The 19,211-nt window shown below is 36.7% G+C and overlaps 1 protein-coding gene across 1 annotated transcript in view; it reads left to right on the forward strand.

The window, feature by feature from the left end:
* Positions 1 to 19,211, forward strand: part of ABCB1 (ATP binding cassette subfamily B member 1) — an 80,663-nt gene that overhangs the window by 26,069 nt on the left and 35,383 nt on the right. The window contains 13 exon segments of the mRNA XM_081080229.1: positions 757 to 948; positions 1,368 to 1,539; positions 4,471 to 4,595; positions 10,501 to 10,672; positions 12,532 to 12,645; positions 12,794 to 12,904; positions 13,088 to 13,213; positions 13,322 to 13,525; positions 14,322 to 14,492; positions 16,745 to 16,906; positions 17,725 to 17,749; positions 17,752 to 17,900; positions 18,414 to 18,560. Coding sequence (XP_080936355.1) covers positions 757 to 948; positions 1,368 to 1,539; positions 4,471 to 4,595; positions 10,501 to 10,672; positions 12,532 to 12,645; positions 12,794 to 12,904; positions 13,088 to 13,213; positions 13,322 to 13,525; positions 14,322 to 14,492; positions 16,745 to 16,906; positions 17,725 to 17,749; positions 17,752 to 17,900; positions 18,414 to 18,560 — 1,870 coding nt within the window.

Genomic DNA, 19,211 nt, shown 5'->3' on the forward strand with positions numbered 1-19,211 from the left:
AGGATGACTCAGAGCAAGGAAACCTAAATTCTGTCTTTTATTTTTAGAGTTTAAGCTGGAAGGACTACTGTTTGATTCATTGAGCCTTTTAAGATAACTCATGATGGCCAGTTGGGCACATGATATAAAAATACTTTGTTATTTTCAATTGTCTGTTGGCATCCCAGGTCTGCCAGCTTAATAATAGCCCAAGAGGCTATTTCCATTTCTGGTTCCACTTTCTGGCAAGTTCTGTCACTTCTTTCCATTTGTCAGTGTGGAGGAAACACCCCCAAAGTGGTCGTCAAATAATACTGAGGTAATACAAGTAGATAGGACAACAATGGTAGATCTTACCTGGTTGTGATACTCCAAAGCACCACAAAGTCTTTCACAACAACTGGCATTTTCTGAGTGCTTGCTAAGTGCTGGGCACTGGCCCATGTGTATTACATGCATTATTGCTTTACTATTTTTATCCCCATTTTACCAGTTAGAAAACTGAGGCTCAGAAAGTTTAATTAGTGAAGAGCTTTAATTAGTTTAATTAGTGAAGAGCTGGATTTTGAGCCAAAGTAGAAAAGCACAGTCTTTACCATCTCACACTATTTTGGCGCATAGTTGGATATTGACCATCAACTCTGCTTGTTACGGTGCCTTCTGTTTGTTGAGGATGGCAAGATAGCCAGATAGCTGAAAAAGTAAAAATGAGTGGTCAGTTTGGGAAAGACGTCTTGGTAAGAAAACAGTGTGTGTAGTATTTTTGTTGTTTTTCAGGTATGCCTATTATTACACTGGAATTGGTGCCGGAGTGCTTGTTGCTGCTTACATTCAGGTTTCATTCTGGTGCCTGGCAGCTGGAAGACAAATACTTAAAATTAGAAAACAGTTTTTTCATGCTATAATGCGGCAGGAGATAGGCTGGTTTGATGTGCATGATGTTGGGGAGCTTAACACTCGGCTCACAGAGTAAGTACCTACCTTTATGTTGAACTCAAGCATGGTTCTTTGTTTTCATTAAAATGAAAGAGATGTCATCAGATCTGTTAGGAGATGTTAGTACCTCACTTGCAAGTCATTATGAGACTAAATTCCTTCTGAGCAGTGACCATGTCTTACGCATCTTTTGGTTCCCAGTACTAAGGAAGCACGAGGGGACCTGCATGACTAGCACTGAAAGAGGAATTGTACTTGCCAGACTCAAAAAATCCTCTGAAAGCAGGCAGGAGAGCAAAACATGATACTTTGTGGGGATATTTCTGAGCAAGATCCTAGATGTAAACTAATTTACCCCACAGTAAAACAAACACACACAAAAAAACGACCGGATTCAGGCGAAAGGTTCCGTGTTCACAATATGTATTTCTAACACTATCTGTTTTGTTTAGTGATGTCTCCAAGATTAATGAAGGAATTGGTGACAAAATTGGAATATTCTTTCAGTCAATGGCAACGTTTTTCACTGGCTTTATAGTAGGATTTACACGGGGTTGGAAGCTAACCCTTGTGATTTTGGCCATTAGTCCTGTTCTTGGACTGTCAGCTGCCATGTGGGCAAAGGTAGGTGAAGCCTGCAACTCTAATGTAAGATATTTGGTTTTAAATCTTCTGTTCAAAATCAGTGGGATAAGCAGAAGCCACCTCAGTGAGTCCTACCCCTGCCAGGACTCCATGCTGTCTTGGGTCATGTGGTTATTTGGGGATGAGATGAGAAAGAAGTAACTCTCCTATCTCATCCTCTGCCTTCATATAAAAGGCATGCTCAACTCTTAAAGAGCTGTGTTCTCTGGTTGACAATTTCATATTCACACAGGAAATAGAGATTCAAGTTCAGTGAACACCCCATGTGTCCCATTCAATTAACATTATTGGTTTTAATGTTTTTGGTATTGTAGATTTTGTTTAATTTATAAATTGTACAGTGTTGTCAGCATTGTAAATGGTTCTATATTTATATAGATTTAAATCGATTGGTATGAAAGTAATTTAAATGAATACTTTCTAGTCCTATTTGCATGTAAATCCTAAGTCTCTGCAGTTCTCTCTCCCAATTACAAAGGCAGAGTAAAACTTATTTTCCCTCTTAAGGCTGGGTGTGGTGTTCATTTTAAACTGATTTGATGTAAGAGTGGGTTGTGCTGGAGAGATTGCCCCAGTAGGTAATTTCTGTTGGGTTCAACACAACTTAGAGAAGGTACTGCAAATTCATGTGGCAAAAAGATATAAAATAACAGAGGGCCAACCAAAGCCAAGGCTAACATAAAATAAGTCAGGCTGTTTAAATGGTGTTTTGGTGGTTAGATTGCATCTCTGTATCAGTCACCTGAAATATTTTGCAAAACCTTTCTCTGTTAATTGGCTTTTCTATTTATAAAATATTAAGCAAGGCAGGTGGCAAACTCTTCCTATCAGTATTTGTTGATAAACTGTTTAAAATGTATTGATGTCCATTCTAGTTAAGTTAGGAAAACGGTAAGTTAATCTTTTAATAATTAATTATGCATTGCTGCAGATACTATTTATTTAATAAATGGAACACTAGGCTTATTTGCTATAGACCTCAGTTTTAATCATCACTCTGCCATGAAGTTTGGTATGATTTCAAACAAATTTCTTAAGTTCTCTGGTTGTCAGCTGGTTAACAAAAGAAATGTGGCCCCATCTGGGAAGCCTCTTGATCCCTGTAAGCCTGAGGCTCTCCTACCCAACCCAGAGATACCAGGGCAAGAAGGCAGAACAGGAAGGGACCAGTCACAACAAGCTTCCTGGTCTACAAAGCCTCTTTGTACCTGTGTGCTGGTGCCTCTTCTCCTCCCAGAGACACTGGAGCAGCTGGAGGTCACAGGTAGGGGAAACCACCATACTCGGCCCCCAGCAAGAGATATGTGGTGGTTTGACCTGAAGAAACCACTTCCACTCCCTTAGGTAGCAGAAGCACGGGCCAATAGTAGCCTCAGGAGTTCCAGCTAAACCATGTTGACGAAAATAATACCACAAAGGCTTGTATATTAAACTGCAACTAGAACCACAGCTTACAAAAGTAGGCCAAAAAATTATACACTACACCCAAAGAGGGTTACTGCTTGCTAAAATAAAGGTTTAAATAGGACCCAGAGTCTCCTAATATAATAGATAAAATGTCCAGGATACAATAGAAAATTACTTGTCACACCAAGAACCACAATATGAATGAGAAAAAAACCAATTAACTTGCACCAACATTGAGATAAATCAGATACTGTAATGATTTGACATGAATTTTAAAACAGCTATCATAAAAATGCTTCACTAAGCAATTGCAAATCCTCTTGAAACAAACAAAAAGAATAAAAAATATCAGCAATGAAATATAAGTTATGAAAAAAGAACTAAATGAAATTAAAGAACTGAAAGACACAACAGCAGAAATAAAAGTCATGATGGGTGAACTCTATCTCAGTGAGTGGAGATGATAGGATAGGATCAGTGTACCTGGAGATAGAACAACAGAATTCACCCACTCAGAAACAAAATGAAAAGAGCCTCAGGAACCTCTGGGACAATAACAGAAAATCCAAAAGGCAATTACAAAAGGGCCAAAAGACAAGAACATTTGTTACCATTGGAGTCCCAAAAGAAGAGGAGAAAGAGAGTGGGACTAAGGGAGTATTAGAAAAAAATAGTGGTTGAAAAGGTCTATCCAACAACAGCAAGCCATACTTCAACAACTGAAGAGTTAAACAAACTGTGGTATGTCCATATCTCACTTAACTCACAAATTATGTAACCTCCTCATTCCATCTCCTCATGTAAAAACTGAGGGAAATAATACCTACTTCAATGTGCAATTGAGAAGAATAAGTGAGATACTGTGTATATAAAGTGCCCAGTACTGTTCCTTCCGCAGATTAAATGCTCAGCAATCAAACAAAAGGATCAAAGAGCATCCACAAAATAAAGACCTCCCTGGTGGCTGCATGTATTTTGCTTAGGAGTACCTCCTTCCCCTGGCACGTGACACCTTCTGGTAGTTCTGTCACCTCACATTCTTGGTCCCCAGCATTCTTCTGGCCTCCCACCTTGACACTTCTGAATGAGAGTACGATTTGCAATTGTTGTGTTGAGCACACACCGTATTTTCTTGATGTATTGTAATGCCTTTTTTCTAAATTTCTTATGACTATAGTATACACCTTCTTTTGTGTAATTTAAGATCTCCCAAAAGTCTCAGTTTTTTGTTTAGATGAAGATCCATGAAGCATTCAGAGAGAGAATAAGATTTTTAATTAAATTTACTTTATGCCATCTCAGTCCAAAAAGAATTTGAAGTGGCTTACAGGGAATATACATACTAAACATTAGAACATCATGGCCGAAGACAAGTAAAAGACAGATTTTGTTCAATACATATGTTAACGTACAAGCAGCATTTGTGTATATATTTTTATTTTACAAATTATAAAATTGGCTTGTTGAAAAACTTAAATGATGTGAAATTGCATTTTTAAACAGGTTCTATCTTCATTTACTGATAAAGAACTCTTGGCATATGCAAAAGCTGGAGCAGTAGCTGAAGAGGTCTTAGCAGCAATTCGAACTGTGATTGCATTTGGAGGACAAAAGAAAGAACTTGAAAGGTTTGAGTCTCGTTTTTTAAATTGATAGAAACGTTAAAGTCTATGTTATCTTACATACCCTTCAGGTTGATAGTATTGTTTAGAAGAGTATTCTCCAATATATGTTTCCTTAAATAGCTTCATGAATGTATATTACAGTATATCTAATGTTAAGGAGAAGTTGTAATTCTATAGTTGTATTCTTCTTATATTTGCTAATTTAAATAAATTTCCAGAGTTTCCTGGGTGGGTAGTGACATAAAAATAGCTTCTTAGGGCTAAAACATATTTTATGTCCCTGATGATAATTGTTTCCATCAAGTTAATTCTTATTTATTTATGAGATATAATTTATATACCATCCTTGATTCTCTAAGATTGAATGAGTATTCTGTGTAAGATCTATGGGGACATGTTAATCTGTGATTCATTTCCCCTCTTGCCCAGGTCCCGAATCAGTTGAGTTATACTCCATGATTTGGAAGATAAAAAAAGCACATTTGTACAAAAGCTCAGTTTTTTGTTTTTTGTTTTTTTTTTTTTACTATATGTTATTTAACATTTTCCTTGCAACTATTCCCTTTTATTAGATTTCTGAGAGTACAGATGGTAATTCATTGAAATTTATAATATTCATCAGATCCACTGATTTCTGAGCAGCAATAGACTTTATTACTTAAAATAACATGTGATATAACATGTTATAAATATGTATATTTTTGAAAATAGGAAAAACTAAACTATATTTCTTGGGAAGTCATACATTGTTTGGTAAAGCTATAAGGAAAAGAAGGGAATTTTTATGTCAGAATGATGGTTACCTCTTCAGGAGATGAAGACTTGTGGCATATGCCTGGGACATATGGCAAGGGGTTTCTGAGGTTCTGGCAGTGTTTTGTTCCTTGACTTCAGTGTGGTTACATGAGTATTTACTATGTAATTATTCTTTAAACTGTACGTGGGTGTGGAGTACTGTTTTTTGTTCATATGATATATTTCACCTGCATAAAGGTTCCTCTGAGAATGACTTGTGATGATGAAGTGCCACAGGCCGAAGGAAAGCACCATCTCGATTTTTTGCTAAGGTTTTGGCTGAAAATATGTCTGATTACTAAAATGAGAAGTTTTTCTTAATGACCAGGCAAACATCCAATCAAGTAAATCCCTTCTCTCTAGGGGCAGAGGAAGGGTACAGACAACCACAAATTTTCTTCACACACACACACACACACACACACCAGGGATGCCAAATAAAAATGTATACGCATTTTAAGAGATGTTATCTATATGTTACTTTTCGGAGTTGAATTGAATTACAATAGCAATGTGTAATTGCAGAAGTCAAACGTGACTTGTATTCATCTTTCGTTATCGGTATACATGGAGTATTACAATTTTAATACAGTTTTTTGCCCGGAGATTAAGAGTCAATTTAGGATTGCAGCTTGGTGGCCTAAGGCTCTCTTATCAGCTTAACCATTTCTTGAAAGTTCATTCATTCAACAAATTTATCCAATGTCTACCTACACATGCCAAGCACTGTTCTATCTAGGCTCTGGGTTTTCAGTAGTGAATGGTGTGATTAAGGTAGAAAAAAAGGGAAGGAAGGAAGGAAGGAAGAAAAGTAAGAAGGAAGATAAGAAAGAAATTATCAAATAAATGAATTAAATTATAGGTTTAAAAAATGTGCTAAAGAAAGAATCAGAGTGTGCTGATGAAGATGAGGAGGGCAAATTTACTTTAAATATAGTGGTCAGGGAAGGCATCTGTCAGGAGGTTTCATCCAGGCTGAGACTTGAGGGATGAGACATGGTCTTGAGGGTGGGAGTAAAGATAGAAGAGTCTTCCAGATTTCTTGAGGTGGCAAAGACTTTGGTATGTTCTAGGAAACAGAAGGCTTGTGTGACTGGAGCTCAGTGGAGTGAGGGGAGATTGAGGTAAAGAGAGACTGTTGAAGGTGTATGGAGGCCAAAACATGGGACATTGTCAGCCATGGTGAAGAGTTAGGATTTTATTCCAAGGGCAGAGAGAAGCTGTTGAGGGTCTTAAACAAGGGCATGAGTGTCCACATTCTGTTTTAAGATAATTTTTCTGTCTGTAATTGGTCTGAATGGATGAGAGCAGCTAAAGAGGAGAGGCAGGGAGACCAGTGGGAAGGCTGCTTAGGGTCCAGGTGAGAGCTTACGGGGGTGTGAGTTAGACTGCAGGCAGGAGAGGGGTGACAAGTACAGAGATTTGGTATATAATTTTGAAGTAGAATTGGTAAAATTATTGTGAGACAATTATAATCCTTAAATTTTCTCTCTAGTTCATCCCCTTTCCTTCTCTGCTTCCAAATAGAAAAGTAACTAAGGGTTCAGTCTTTCTCTTCAAATTAGCAGGTGCAAGAGGAAGCTGGCTTTCTTAAAATGGAAATTTAACCAGAATTTAAAATGAATTTAATTTAATAGTATAGAATAGTTTTATTCTTCTTAACTAAAATTGTTTTCTGTCTTGTGTGTGTCTTGCAAATGTCTATCTATTAGTATCGAATTCTATCTGCTAGACCAAAATTGTTCCTTGCTTATAAGAGTAAGTGGCTATTGTATCACTGATAAATATTTTCATAATATTTAAGAAGAACGATATTTTCTAAATATCAGTTTTTTGTTTGTTTGTTTGTCTTTCCTCCCTTTCTTCCGCCTCCTCTCCCCCACTCCAGTTCAAGCCGTTGTTTCTCAGTCTAGTTGTGTAGGACACAGCTCCCTGGCCCATGCTGGTATTATGAGCCTTGCGCTCCCCCCAGCTGAGGCAGTTGGTCGCTGGTTGTGAGTGGGCCACTCACAGCAGCTCAGGGCAGCTCTCACTGGCTGCTCACTCTGGCCGCCAGCCACTCATGCAGCACACAGTAGCCCATGCCCACCTCAGCTACTCACAGCAGTCCAGCTCCAGGGAGAGCCATTGTGCACAGCTCATTGGCCCATGTGGGAATTGAACTGGCGACCTTGGCATTAGGAGCACGGCGCTCCAACCACCTGAGCCACCAGGCCAGTCCAATATCAGTGTTTTTGTTATGTAACTTTAGTCCATTTTAGGAACACCTTTAATTACCATATTCATACTAATGCTTTTAATGAATGGATGATTTTAACAGCTGGTTTTGTTGTGACATTTTTACTGAAACACTGAAAAACATATATATATATATATATATATACACGGAGTATTGTTTATGTTTCCTCCCTCCTTATCCCCTTCTTTTCTTCATTTATCTTTTCTGGTATCTGAATGATTTTCTTCTTTGTTGTTGCATCTTCCTGTGCAAATGTTTCCTCTGGCTGCATGGGACAACAACTAATCAGTGAAATGATTTCTACATTAGTCTCGGTAAGCAAGAAATGAAACAAAGGAAATAGCAGGGTGTGAGTCATAATTGTTCAAGTTCCTCAAATGTAATCATGTATAATTTATGCCTAATAGTTCACCTCAGATCAGTTTATAAAGTGGGAGATATATATGTCAACTATTGAAACACATTTCTCAAAAATAGTTATTTTGTTCAAAGATTATAACTGGCAAATTGGGGATTGACATTTTTGGTAGAGAAACTCTAATAATATGTTACTGTTTTATTACTCTAAAGTTCTGTTTAAATTTGATCTTTAGTGAGCATGGGTTTCATCTAAATTCATTTGGCATACTTTCATAACTGGTTAAGTAGCTAGTTAAAAATAAGTCATGAAGTCATGCTCATAATCTGAGCAGGGCTTGAACTCTGCTGTACATACTAATGGAACAAAGCCTCCAAAGAAAATTAATATAATTTCCTGAGCTAAGTTCTGCAGAGAGCTGTGATTCAGAGGATATTTCTCTAATAATATTATATTGATTGTATATTTGCAAAGATCCTTCTTTTTTAAAAAATCTGGGCCCTGTTTTCTTACCTCATTCTCTCTTCTTTAAAACAAAAACAAAAAAAACCACCACATTTATTTATTTATTTATTTATTTATTTATTTATTTATTTAATTGGGGAATAGTGTGTTTTTTCAGGATGCATTAGCCCCAAGTCTAGTTACGGAAGGCTCACTGGCCCACGTGGGAATCCATCCTGTAATCTTGGTGTTATGAGAACTGTGCTCTAACCAACTGAGCTAACCGGTTGCCCCTCATGTCTCTCTTCTTAAGCAGAATAGTCTACTGTGTCCCTTTCAAATGAAGATAAAGTTATAGACACCATCTCCTTTAACTTTAACATCAGAAATAAACTACTCTCTGAGGGTTTAAAAAGTACTTGCGTTAACATTTGGGAGTGAACTTTAAGTCGTTTGAACTGGAGAGAGAAAAATCTGTCATGGACTCCAACGTTGTTTTTTGTTGTTGTTGTTTGCTTACTTGCTTTTGCCCTCTTTTGTGTAATTTGAATTGCTATGTAATACTTTTACATTTAACTAAACTATATAATTTATCTTATTTATATAGAGGTTTATTTGTAAAATCACTCACCTGATATTTGCTGTATTTGCTATAAAAAGTATTAATGGGTATTCTCCAAGTTTGGCTAATATAGTGAAGACCTTTGTGCTATGAACAGGTTACAGTGTTCTAGATGTGCTGAGATTTTTATTTTCTCAGTCCTTGAGGCAGCCAGGAGGGTTTGGGTGGCCCAGACCACCAAGCTAGTGCCCCTTCTTCCAGCACTTACAGCCATGACATGACTAAAGTTGGGAAAGACTGATAGAGGGAATAGGATGTGGACAGTGTGTAGAAAGACTATGAATGGGGACACTGATGTGTAATGAGGGATTGTTACATATTTTTAACCCAAATAATTTTTTCAGGTCAGTGATTTTTAAAATAAGTGTCTATGGAAATGAGAGATATTCTATAGTTATTTAAATGTAAAAAGTATTAGTTAGCAATTCACAGTTCTCAAAATACTCTCACACATGTGTGAAACAAACTCAGAAGAGTCTGGAGGCTGTGCTAGAAATAAATGACAAAGATTTATTCAAGGGTCTTAGAGTTTGCAAACTGGAAACAGAGCTAGGCAAAACCCAGAAGTGTTCCGAAGAAGAAAGAAAAGTTGAGAATTCTTATAATAAAATTCACATCCTTGAGAATAATCAATCCTGCATTCTTTGACACAAGATTAGTCCAGAACAGTTAGCAGTCAGATGGCAGGCAGTCTGGATGATGGATGCCAGGTGGTGTGAGGGATGGGTGCCAGAAAATCTGGTCTTGTCCTGAGTCCTTTAGTGGGTTGTCAGTGTTATTTATAGGTAAGTAAATATCTGGGCATTGACATTGAACTGGACAGTTCAAAAATTTGAGTTCCCAGGCTAGTTAAAGTAAGAATAGAACCATGTCCTCATGCCTTAGACTACTTGATTTTAATCATTTAGCAGCTTGACCATAGTGTCTCCATTTTATTTCTTACCTCTTTGGCTCACATGTATTTTCTCAGTTGGTCCTTCCATGGATGCAGGGATGCAGAATGGGGAGCAAACTGTCTCCAAAGCTTCCATAATATCCAGAGATTTAAAGGACTTAAATTATGTTGAGCAGTTTGTAGCATTATAGTTTCATTTTATTAATAAGTTTAAAAGGCATGAAGATTTTAAAGGGAAACACAAGTGTTCATAGCTTCTATTTTGTGTATGAAACAATGCCAGTTCTGGAAGTTTGCTAAATATTACTCTGTTGTTCACTATTGTAAGGCCAGAGAAGGGGCTTTTAGAAGACTTCCCTACAAATTACTTAATTTCTATAAGCCTCAGTTTCCTCTTCTATCATCAGGTCAATGTATAGACAAAAGGAGAAAATATGTGTAAAACACCTACCATGGGGCTGGGCACATTTTTAAGTCCTCATTAAGCATCATGTTATATTGACCCGTTTCATAAGACTTATGAGTGTGTGTGATAATTTGTGTTACTTCTCCCAGGTACAACAAAAATTTAGAAGAAGCTAAAAGAATTGGAATAAAGAAAGCTATTACAGCCAACATCTCTATGGGTGCTGCTTTCCTATTGATCTATGCATCATATGCTCTGGCATTTTGGTATGGGACCTCCTTGGTCCTCTCAGGAGAATATTCTATTGGACAAGTACTCACTGTAAGTGATGTTATATTAAGAAAATAATCACTGTTGGAAATGCCAATGAAATTGAATGGTGTTGGCTTAACTGTTAAAGAATATATTTTGAAAAACGATTTAATAACACAAAGAGACATGAACCAATAGGTTAAAAAATAGAAAGGAAATCACATTCAACAACCAGTTTTGTCTTTTTTGTAGACCCCCCCCCTTGCATAGTACATCCTGTAGCCTAAATGATATTAACATCACCAATCTTTATAGCATGAACTTTCATTTGTTGAGACTATTTCTTTTTACCAGACTCTATGCTAAACACTTCATTTTTATTTTCTGATTTATTGTGCATAACAACAAATGGCAAAGTACACAGTTTAACTTCTTTTCCAACTCTTTTGAATGACAGCTAGTCTACCTTGCCAATTTATGGAAGTATAAATTGTTACTCTTCCTAAAAGAATATTCTATTTAGAGAGTCTCTGCCTTATAGACTGTTGTACAAGTATAGAAGGCTTGCCTTTTGATGTCATCCTTTTTTATTTAAAGACAATGAAATAATACACAACCAAGCTCCATCTGCATCTTGATCTAATAAAATACATATTGTTACAAGTGTCCCTCAGTTCTTTTTTCATAGGCCAACCACAAGTTAATGATGGACTGTATTTTGTTGAGTCCCTTAAAAGAGTTCCCTTTCTGAGGAAACAGATTTGTAACGTGAGTGTAATATATTTGAGTCTCTTGTTTTTTTCAAACTGTTGCTTCATCCAAAATGTGTGGGGCTATTTAATGTTTTTTACCAAAAAGGCTTTCATTAAGATAGTGAGGCTGTGGGTGAACCTAGGTTGTGAGAAGAGGAGTATTCTACTTAATTGTGATGTAGGTAAGCAGTTTTAAATCCAGTATTCACTGAACCGAGGTCTGCCTTACAAATTAGAAGTATCCAGAACAGTGAGTAAGAGCGTGGGATGTGCTATTGGGCCAACTTGGTTCAAGTTCCATCTGTGCAATTTTTAGCTGTATGATTTGGGGCAACCATCTACACATTTCAAGCCTCCATTACCAAATGGAAACGACAGTATTCTTGTAAGGACTAATTGAGAAAATGCATGTAGAATCACTTAGCTAAATGCCTTCTACGTAAATTACTGGGTAATATAATCCCTGTGTGATTTACTAAGAAATGAATACTGACATTAATTCTCTTTAACACTGACGAGAAACAAAGTCCAGTCTTTACCAGTAAGAAACTGATTTGGGCAAAATGAAAAAAACAAAAACCTGTTTACCTGACCTCAAAGAGAGCACAGTTTGGTGGAGGGAAAAAGACTTCACCTAATAAAGACAATGTCTTAGGTGTGTGTACTTTATAATTTACAAAATATTTTCATATATGCTGTTTCATTTGATACACCAACTCTAAGGTTTCCAGGTATGGAAAACAGAATCTTGCCTTATTTTTGCTAACTAAGAAATTGAAGCCCAGAGTCTCTAGAATTGCCTGAAAATATGTAGCCAGTTAGTGCTTAACCCAAAATTCAGACCTGGACCTCCTGAATCTCCTAGGGTTTGTTTCCGCTGTCTTTTCCTAATGACCTATACCAAAATTCTTGGCCATTCAAGAAATATTAGAATATTCTAATATTCCGGTCTTATAGAACTTATACCATTGTTTCACTGAGCAAGTAAGACCAATTCTGCATTCTAAATTGAAAGATACTGAAACTTTTAAAATATTTTTGACATCCAGTATTCATTCATATGTTGCCTTGCCATTTTAAAATTTAATTAGTTGTGTTAGAAAAAGAAAGAAGTATGAAAAAAATGTACTAAACGCTATCTTAAGAACTTGGTGGTTTTTCCTTTACATTCCTCAGGTCTTCTTTTCTGTATTAATTGGGGCGTTTAGTGTTGGACAAGCATCTCCAAGCATTGAAACGTTTGCAAATGCAAGAGGAGCAGCTTACGAAATCTTCAAGATAATTGATAATGTAAGTCTGAGATGGCTATTTAGCCATCTGTCTAAAAGCTTTTCCAGTTAAAAGCAGATTTTTTTAATCACTTGATCCAACTCTCCACAAATGTCACTAACAGTAGTTATTGTAACCTAGTAATCTTCTGAAATTATATTCTGTTTAGAAGCCACACATTGACAGCTATTCGAAGCATGGGCACAAACCAGAAAATATTAAGGGAAATTTGGAATTCACAAATGTTCACTTCAATTACCCATCTCGAAAAGAAGTTCAGGTACAGTGATAAATGATTAATCAATGATTCAGCAATGTATTGGATAAAGAGATTCTCATGCTTTCTTTTAGAGATTGTAAACAAAATATCTGTATTTAAATCTAGTTATGAATTCAACTGTCAATTCATGGTCCTGGTATCTGTTGTATTACCTTTAAGTTTATTTTTCATTCGTTTTGATAGATCTTGAAGGGTCTCAACCTGACGGTTCAGAGCGGGCAGACGGTGGCTCTGGTTGGGAACAGCGGCTGTGGGAAAAGCACGACAGTCCAGCTCATTCAGAGGCTCTATGACCCTACCGAGGGCATGGTGAGATGGCTCTTGCTGAGCTAAATGCTGCAACGACTAACAGCACCATCGCAGATAACACATTACCACTTTGCAATGTATGAAATTCACACCTTCTTTTTATTTCAGGTCAGTATTGATGGACAGGACATCCGAACCATAAATGTCAGGTATCTGCGGGAAATTATCGGTGTGGTAAGTCAGGAACCTGTATTGTTTGCCACCACAATAGCCGAAAACATTCGTTACGGCCGTGAAAATGTCACCATGGATGAGATTGAGAAAGCTGTCAAGGAAGCCAACGCCTATGACTTTATCATGAAACTGCCTGATGTAAGTCCTTCTTTTTTTTTTTAATTAAAGTTTATTAGGGTGACAATGGTTAATAAAGTTACATTGGTTTCAGGTGTACAATTCTGTAATACATCATGCGTATATCACATTGTGTGTTCACCACCCAGAGTCAGTTCTTCTTCCATCACAATATATTTGATCCCCCTTACCCTCTGGTAACCACTAAACTATTGTCTGTGTCTATGAGTTTTTGTTTCTTCATTTGTTTGTCTTGTCCCTTTGTTGTTTTCAGTTTTCTATCCCACATATCGGTGAAATCATGGTTCTCAACTTTTTCTGTCTGACTTATTTCACTTAGTGTTATAATCTCAAGATCCATCCATGTTGTTGCAAATGGCACTATTTCATCTTTTCTTACCTCCAAATAGTATTCCATTGTGTATATATACCACAACTTCATTATCCAATCATCTGTTGAAGGACACTTGGGTTTCCATGTCTTGGCCACAGTAAATAAAGCTGCAATGAACATCAGTCCTTCTTGATCTTTGTTTTGCTAAAGGTTCAAAGAATAGAATGATGACCTAATGCATAAGAAGTTAGGAAACTAAATTGGAGGAGGGAAATCAAGATTATTTCAGATTTTGAAGCTCTAGCAGCATCAACTAGTCGTGGTCATATTTTTAAAAAGTAGGGTTGGTTATTGCTAAATTTTAAGGAACTACACTGTATTGCCTGTGAGACTGGTGGTGTTGAGGGGTTCCTTCCCATGTTAAAGTGGGAGCTGAGATAGCGTGTTCTTTTGCTAAATCCTCATGTGTTTTCTGTGTTGTAGAAATTTGACACCCTGGTTGGAGAGAGAGGGGCCCAGCTGAGTGGTGGACAGAAACAGAGAATCGCCATTGCTCGGGCCCTGGTTCGCAACCCCAAGATCCTTCTGCTGGATGAGGCCACATCAGCCTTGGACACTGAAAGTGAAGCAGTGGTCCAGGCAGCCCTGGATAAGGTTTGTGAGCCTCAGTTCAAATCGACGTGACTTATAAGCATAAGAACATCCCACCATTAGTTTTTCTTAATATTATTTCTTTTAAACTATTTTTTTTTATTTAAGTGTGTTTTTCCAGGACCCATCAGCTCCAAGTCAAGTAGTTGTTTCAATCTAGTTGTGCAGGGCGTAGTTCACGGTGGCCCATGTGGGGATCGAACAGGCAACCTTGTTGTTAAGAGCACAGTGCTCTAAGCAACTGAGCTAACTGGTCACCCCCTTAACATTATTTTTTTAAAAAGGAAATTTCTGATCACTTCTAGTGATTCCTTCTGCTATCAAAATAAAATCATTAGGCCTCTGGGTCTGTTTGTTTAATTTTTATTTATTTCTGTTTTTTTGTCTGTTTTTTGTTTTTTTAAGTAGAGATGAATAAACTTTAGCTGAAAAGTACTTTCAAATTATAAAAATTAAACAACGAAAAATATAGACACAAATGAAAATTGGTCTTTATTGTAATCTTGAAAACAGCTTTAGAGATAACCCTGTTTTTTTAGGTTTTATTTTTACTGTTGTCAACAAGAGGAAAATATAATCTGAAGCTTCACATTTCATTTCTAACATGTTAAATGCCTAATGCAGACAGACACTATGGGAAATGAGAAACCTCTAATGGTTGGAAACTCACCTGAGCCATGAAATGTCCTTGACTCTGAAGAGGGTTTGACCTTTCTGCAATGCCTGAGTTCATGACTCATTCATCAGATTCCATCTGAGTGCTTATTCTATGCCAGACACTGTGGGCCTGGTCTCTGGCATATTCTGGTAACCAGCCTGCCTCTGCGAGGACAAGTAATGTGGAGACCTTTTACCCCAAAATTACTCTATGTTGAAGTTCCACAGTAAAATTCAAAGATGAACTCAGATTTGCTCCAACTCTTCTCTCTGAAAACAAATAAAACCTGCACATTCCTTCAAATATCCTGTCATTTACTTAATAGATTGTTGAGGAAGGAAAAGGCAGGTTACTGAAAATATTGTGAACCACGATAGAGGCACATGGGATTATGGCTGCTTTTCCCCCCTTCACTTTGTTTATCTGTAATTTCACATCTGTGTTTTCTTCTTAGTTTACAAAGAACTGTGTATTAAATTATAACTAAAAACAATTGAAAAGGTTGCATTTAGTAATCCTTTTTCTTTAGAATGTAAATTCGGAGTGTGGAATTCCACATGCGCCCCTTTTCTTGAAAACATCCAAAGAATTGAGCCATTGTCTTTCTAGTTGCTACCACCTAATTTTTCTACATATATTTTTTTTTTCTTCTCAGAGTTTTCTACTTCCCTTTTCATATTGATCCTGATACCTTTTCTTTGTCAGTTTGTTTTGAGAATTTTACTGTTAGTACCTGGAGAGACATATAGAGTAACACAAATTGTAAGCATCGGGAAAGTTACAAATGCTAAAGAAATCTCAGACAAGTTTTTGTTACCTGGCTCTATTTCATATTAAAATAAAAATGAGATTGTAAAAACATTTACACAGTTCTTCAATGTTTCCGTACTGCTTTTACCTAGGCATAAGTACCATATATTGAGTACTTACTGTGTGTACATGACAATGCTTCATGTACATTATTTTATTTAGTCATCACAGCTACTCTAAGAAATGAGTACGATTATCCCCATTTTATATATGAATAAATTGAGCCTCACACAGGTTAAAAGATTTGGATAAAATCCTGGAATTCATAAATGGCAGAACTAAGATTTGAATTCAAATTTATTTGACCCTGAAGTTGGGACTTCGCTGCCTCATACTTGTGGTCCATCTTGATCGTCCAAATGTCCTATGAAATACCACATTGTGATTCCCAGAACTCACTGCTACCTGGTGCATCAGTAGAGCACACTGGCCTGCATCTGCTCTGATTGGCTAATGCCTGGACAATAGGGTTTTTACTTTGTAAGTGCCTGATTATTACTATAAACTTAGGCTGACAGAGGTTAAGTAAAATACTTAGAGATGTACATAATATTAATATATGACTATCATATTTATGCTTCTCTTTATTATAATAAAACACCGTTTCAACCGTTATCAATTGATATACATTTATTGAAGCCAGAGACTACCTTATATAGCTTGGATGGTTTTACAGTGTCTAGTAAATACAAATGGACTGAATGGATTTTTGCACGTAATTGTTTTTTTCCATATAATTTTTGCATATAATTGCACGCATTTAAACGTCAAGTTGTCCTCGCTTTAGGCCAGAAAAGGCCGGACCACCATTGTGATAGCACATCGGTTGTCTACAGTTCGTAACGCTGATGTCATCGCTGGTTTTGATAATGGAGTTATTGTGGAGAAAGGAAATCATGATGAACTCATGAAAGAGAAAGGCATTTACTTCAAACTTGTCACAATGCAGGTAGAGTCTAACTCAAAAATTTCCTAAAGTATGTGGTGATTTTGCTGTTTAGTGCGATAAATAAATGTTAATTAATATGATTGTCTTTTGGGAAATGGGAGAAAAAATACTTGGGAGATTCAGGATTAGACCAGTGTTTTAGATATATATTCTTTTCTCTTTAAAGGAAGGAAAAGTAAGAAGAATAATTAGAGAAAGTTAAAGAAAAGTTTTAAAAGGTTTTAAAGGGAGCTATACACCATAGTAGCCATTGGCCACATGTGGCTATTAAGCACGATGGTGGTAAACCTGAATTGAAACGTTTCTTAGTAGAAAGTGCATATCAGGTTCTGAAGACAAGAGAAGAATGCAAACTAAGTTTTTACTTTGATTACATGTTAAAATGCTAATATCTTGGATACATTAGGTTAAATAAAATATATTATTAAAATTGATTTTGCTTCTTTCACATTTTTTAATGTGGCTACTGAGAAAATTTTAAATAACAACTGTGGCTCACAGTATGGTTTGCACCATGTTTCTGTTGGCAGTACTGGTCCAAAGAAAACATGACTGAGCCAAAAACACCCAGAAAAAGGAGATGACTAGATAAGCTACTTGGAATGGATACCATGTTATTTCAGCATATTTATTGGGCATCCTCCTTAGTCAGTGGTTTTAATTTTCAAATATATTACACAAAAAGAAAAGAAACCGTTTGACTTTATCCTTTCCTGTATTTACTCAGATTATCATTTTCCTTTATCTGATTTATAGTGATTAATTTTCATTGGTTAACTGAGTCTAACCAGCTTATGCATATGTCTTGCTTATTTTAGACAAGAGGAAATGAAATTGAGTTTGAAATGTATCTGGTGAAACCAAAAGTGAAATAGATGCCTTGGAAATGTCTCCAAAGGATTCTGGATCCAGTTTAATAAGAAGAAGATCAACTTGCAACAGTATCCCTGCAACACCAGGCCAAGAGAGAAAGCTTAGTACAAAAGAGGCTTTGGTATGGAGAAGGATATAGAGTTTTATGTCTTCAACCCTCCCGCTGTTGCTCTCCTAGATTGGTGGGCTAGGGCTGGGATAGGAGTGGGAACAAGAAAGGGTTATCCAGAATCCTTCTGTCCCATCCCGCAGAGCATTCCACAAACCAAAATTTCAACTTTGTAGACTTGGGTTAGATTTTGTGAATGAGAATTTATAGGACAAAATTTTTAGAATTAGAGTTTAGGTATAATGTAAAGAGACAGAGTATAATGGATCTTCAAATATAAACATTTCTATTCTTTTCCCTACTTGCAAATATTCTATCCCTACTTGCAAATATTTTTGTCATGTCCCAAATAATAAATGTTTGTGGAAACATTTATTTCTTAAAAAATAGTGAAGTGATAGAATCTGTGAGTGCTTTTTTTAAAAAAAATTAAATAGCCATCAACTGCACATGGAAGAACTGTTTGTTATTAAATCAATTAAGTATCTTTTTTTAACTAACCTGTTGTAATATTTTGTTTTCCAGGATGAAAATGTACCTCCAGTTAGCTTTTGGAGGATTTTGAAAATGAATGCAACTGAATGGCCTTATTTTGTGGTTGGTGTATTTTGTGCCATTATAAATGGAGGCCTGCAACCAGCATTTTCAGTAATATTTTCAAAGATCATAGGGGTAAGTGTTTATGTTTACTTTTTGGATTTACTTTTGAGTCCTCAGTAAAGCATGAACTGTTTGTATTTGTAATTGTATACAAAAGCCTCAAAAAACCCACATACTTTCATATGAAATTAAACAGTTTGAAGATGTAAGAACAGAAGTGTGGTTTGTAATAGGAAAGCTAATTTTGTGAATCTTCCTTTGTTCTGCAAGCTACTTTCTCCTCGGGCCCTGGGGACCAGATCCCTGAAGTAGTCAATGAAACCAACTAGGAGACGGTCCCTTACCTGCCATCACTGGGCTCTGAGTGAAAGCTCATGAACTGTCATATCACCAGTGTACAGTTAGTCCCAGGTGTATTTGTCTGAGTGGCCTGAGAGGGAGCTGTTATCTAACATACGCACTTGTCAGGACGTGAGCAGGCCTAGCGTGCTGCCTCTGTAATATGTTCATCCCACGCGTTAAGATGAAAACAAATGGAATGGTTTCTGAAAGATTGAGATCATCATATGTTGGTTGCACCTGCTTTTAATGATGGCATTTTCAACAATAAAGTTGCAATCCAGGCAGGAATGCTTTTTGTTTAGTGACAGATATTCAAATATCAAGCTGAGGCCTTGATATTTGGGCCTTGCCCTTAGGGCCTTGCCCTAATTTCTGGAAAAA

Source organism: Rhinolophus hipposideros, assembly GCF_964194185.1.
Source record: "Rhinolophus hipposideros genome assembly, chromosome: 18".
In the NCBI taxonomy this organism is placed as follows: Eukaryota; Metazoa; Chordata; class Mammalia; order Chiroptera; family Rhinolophidae; genus Rhinolophus; species Rhinolophus hipposideros.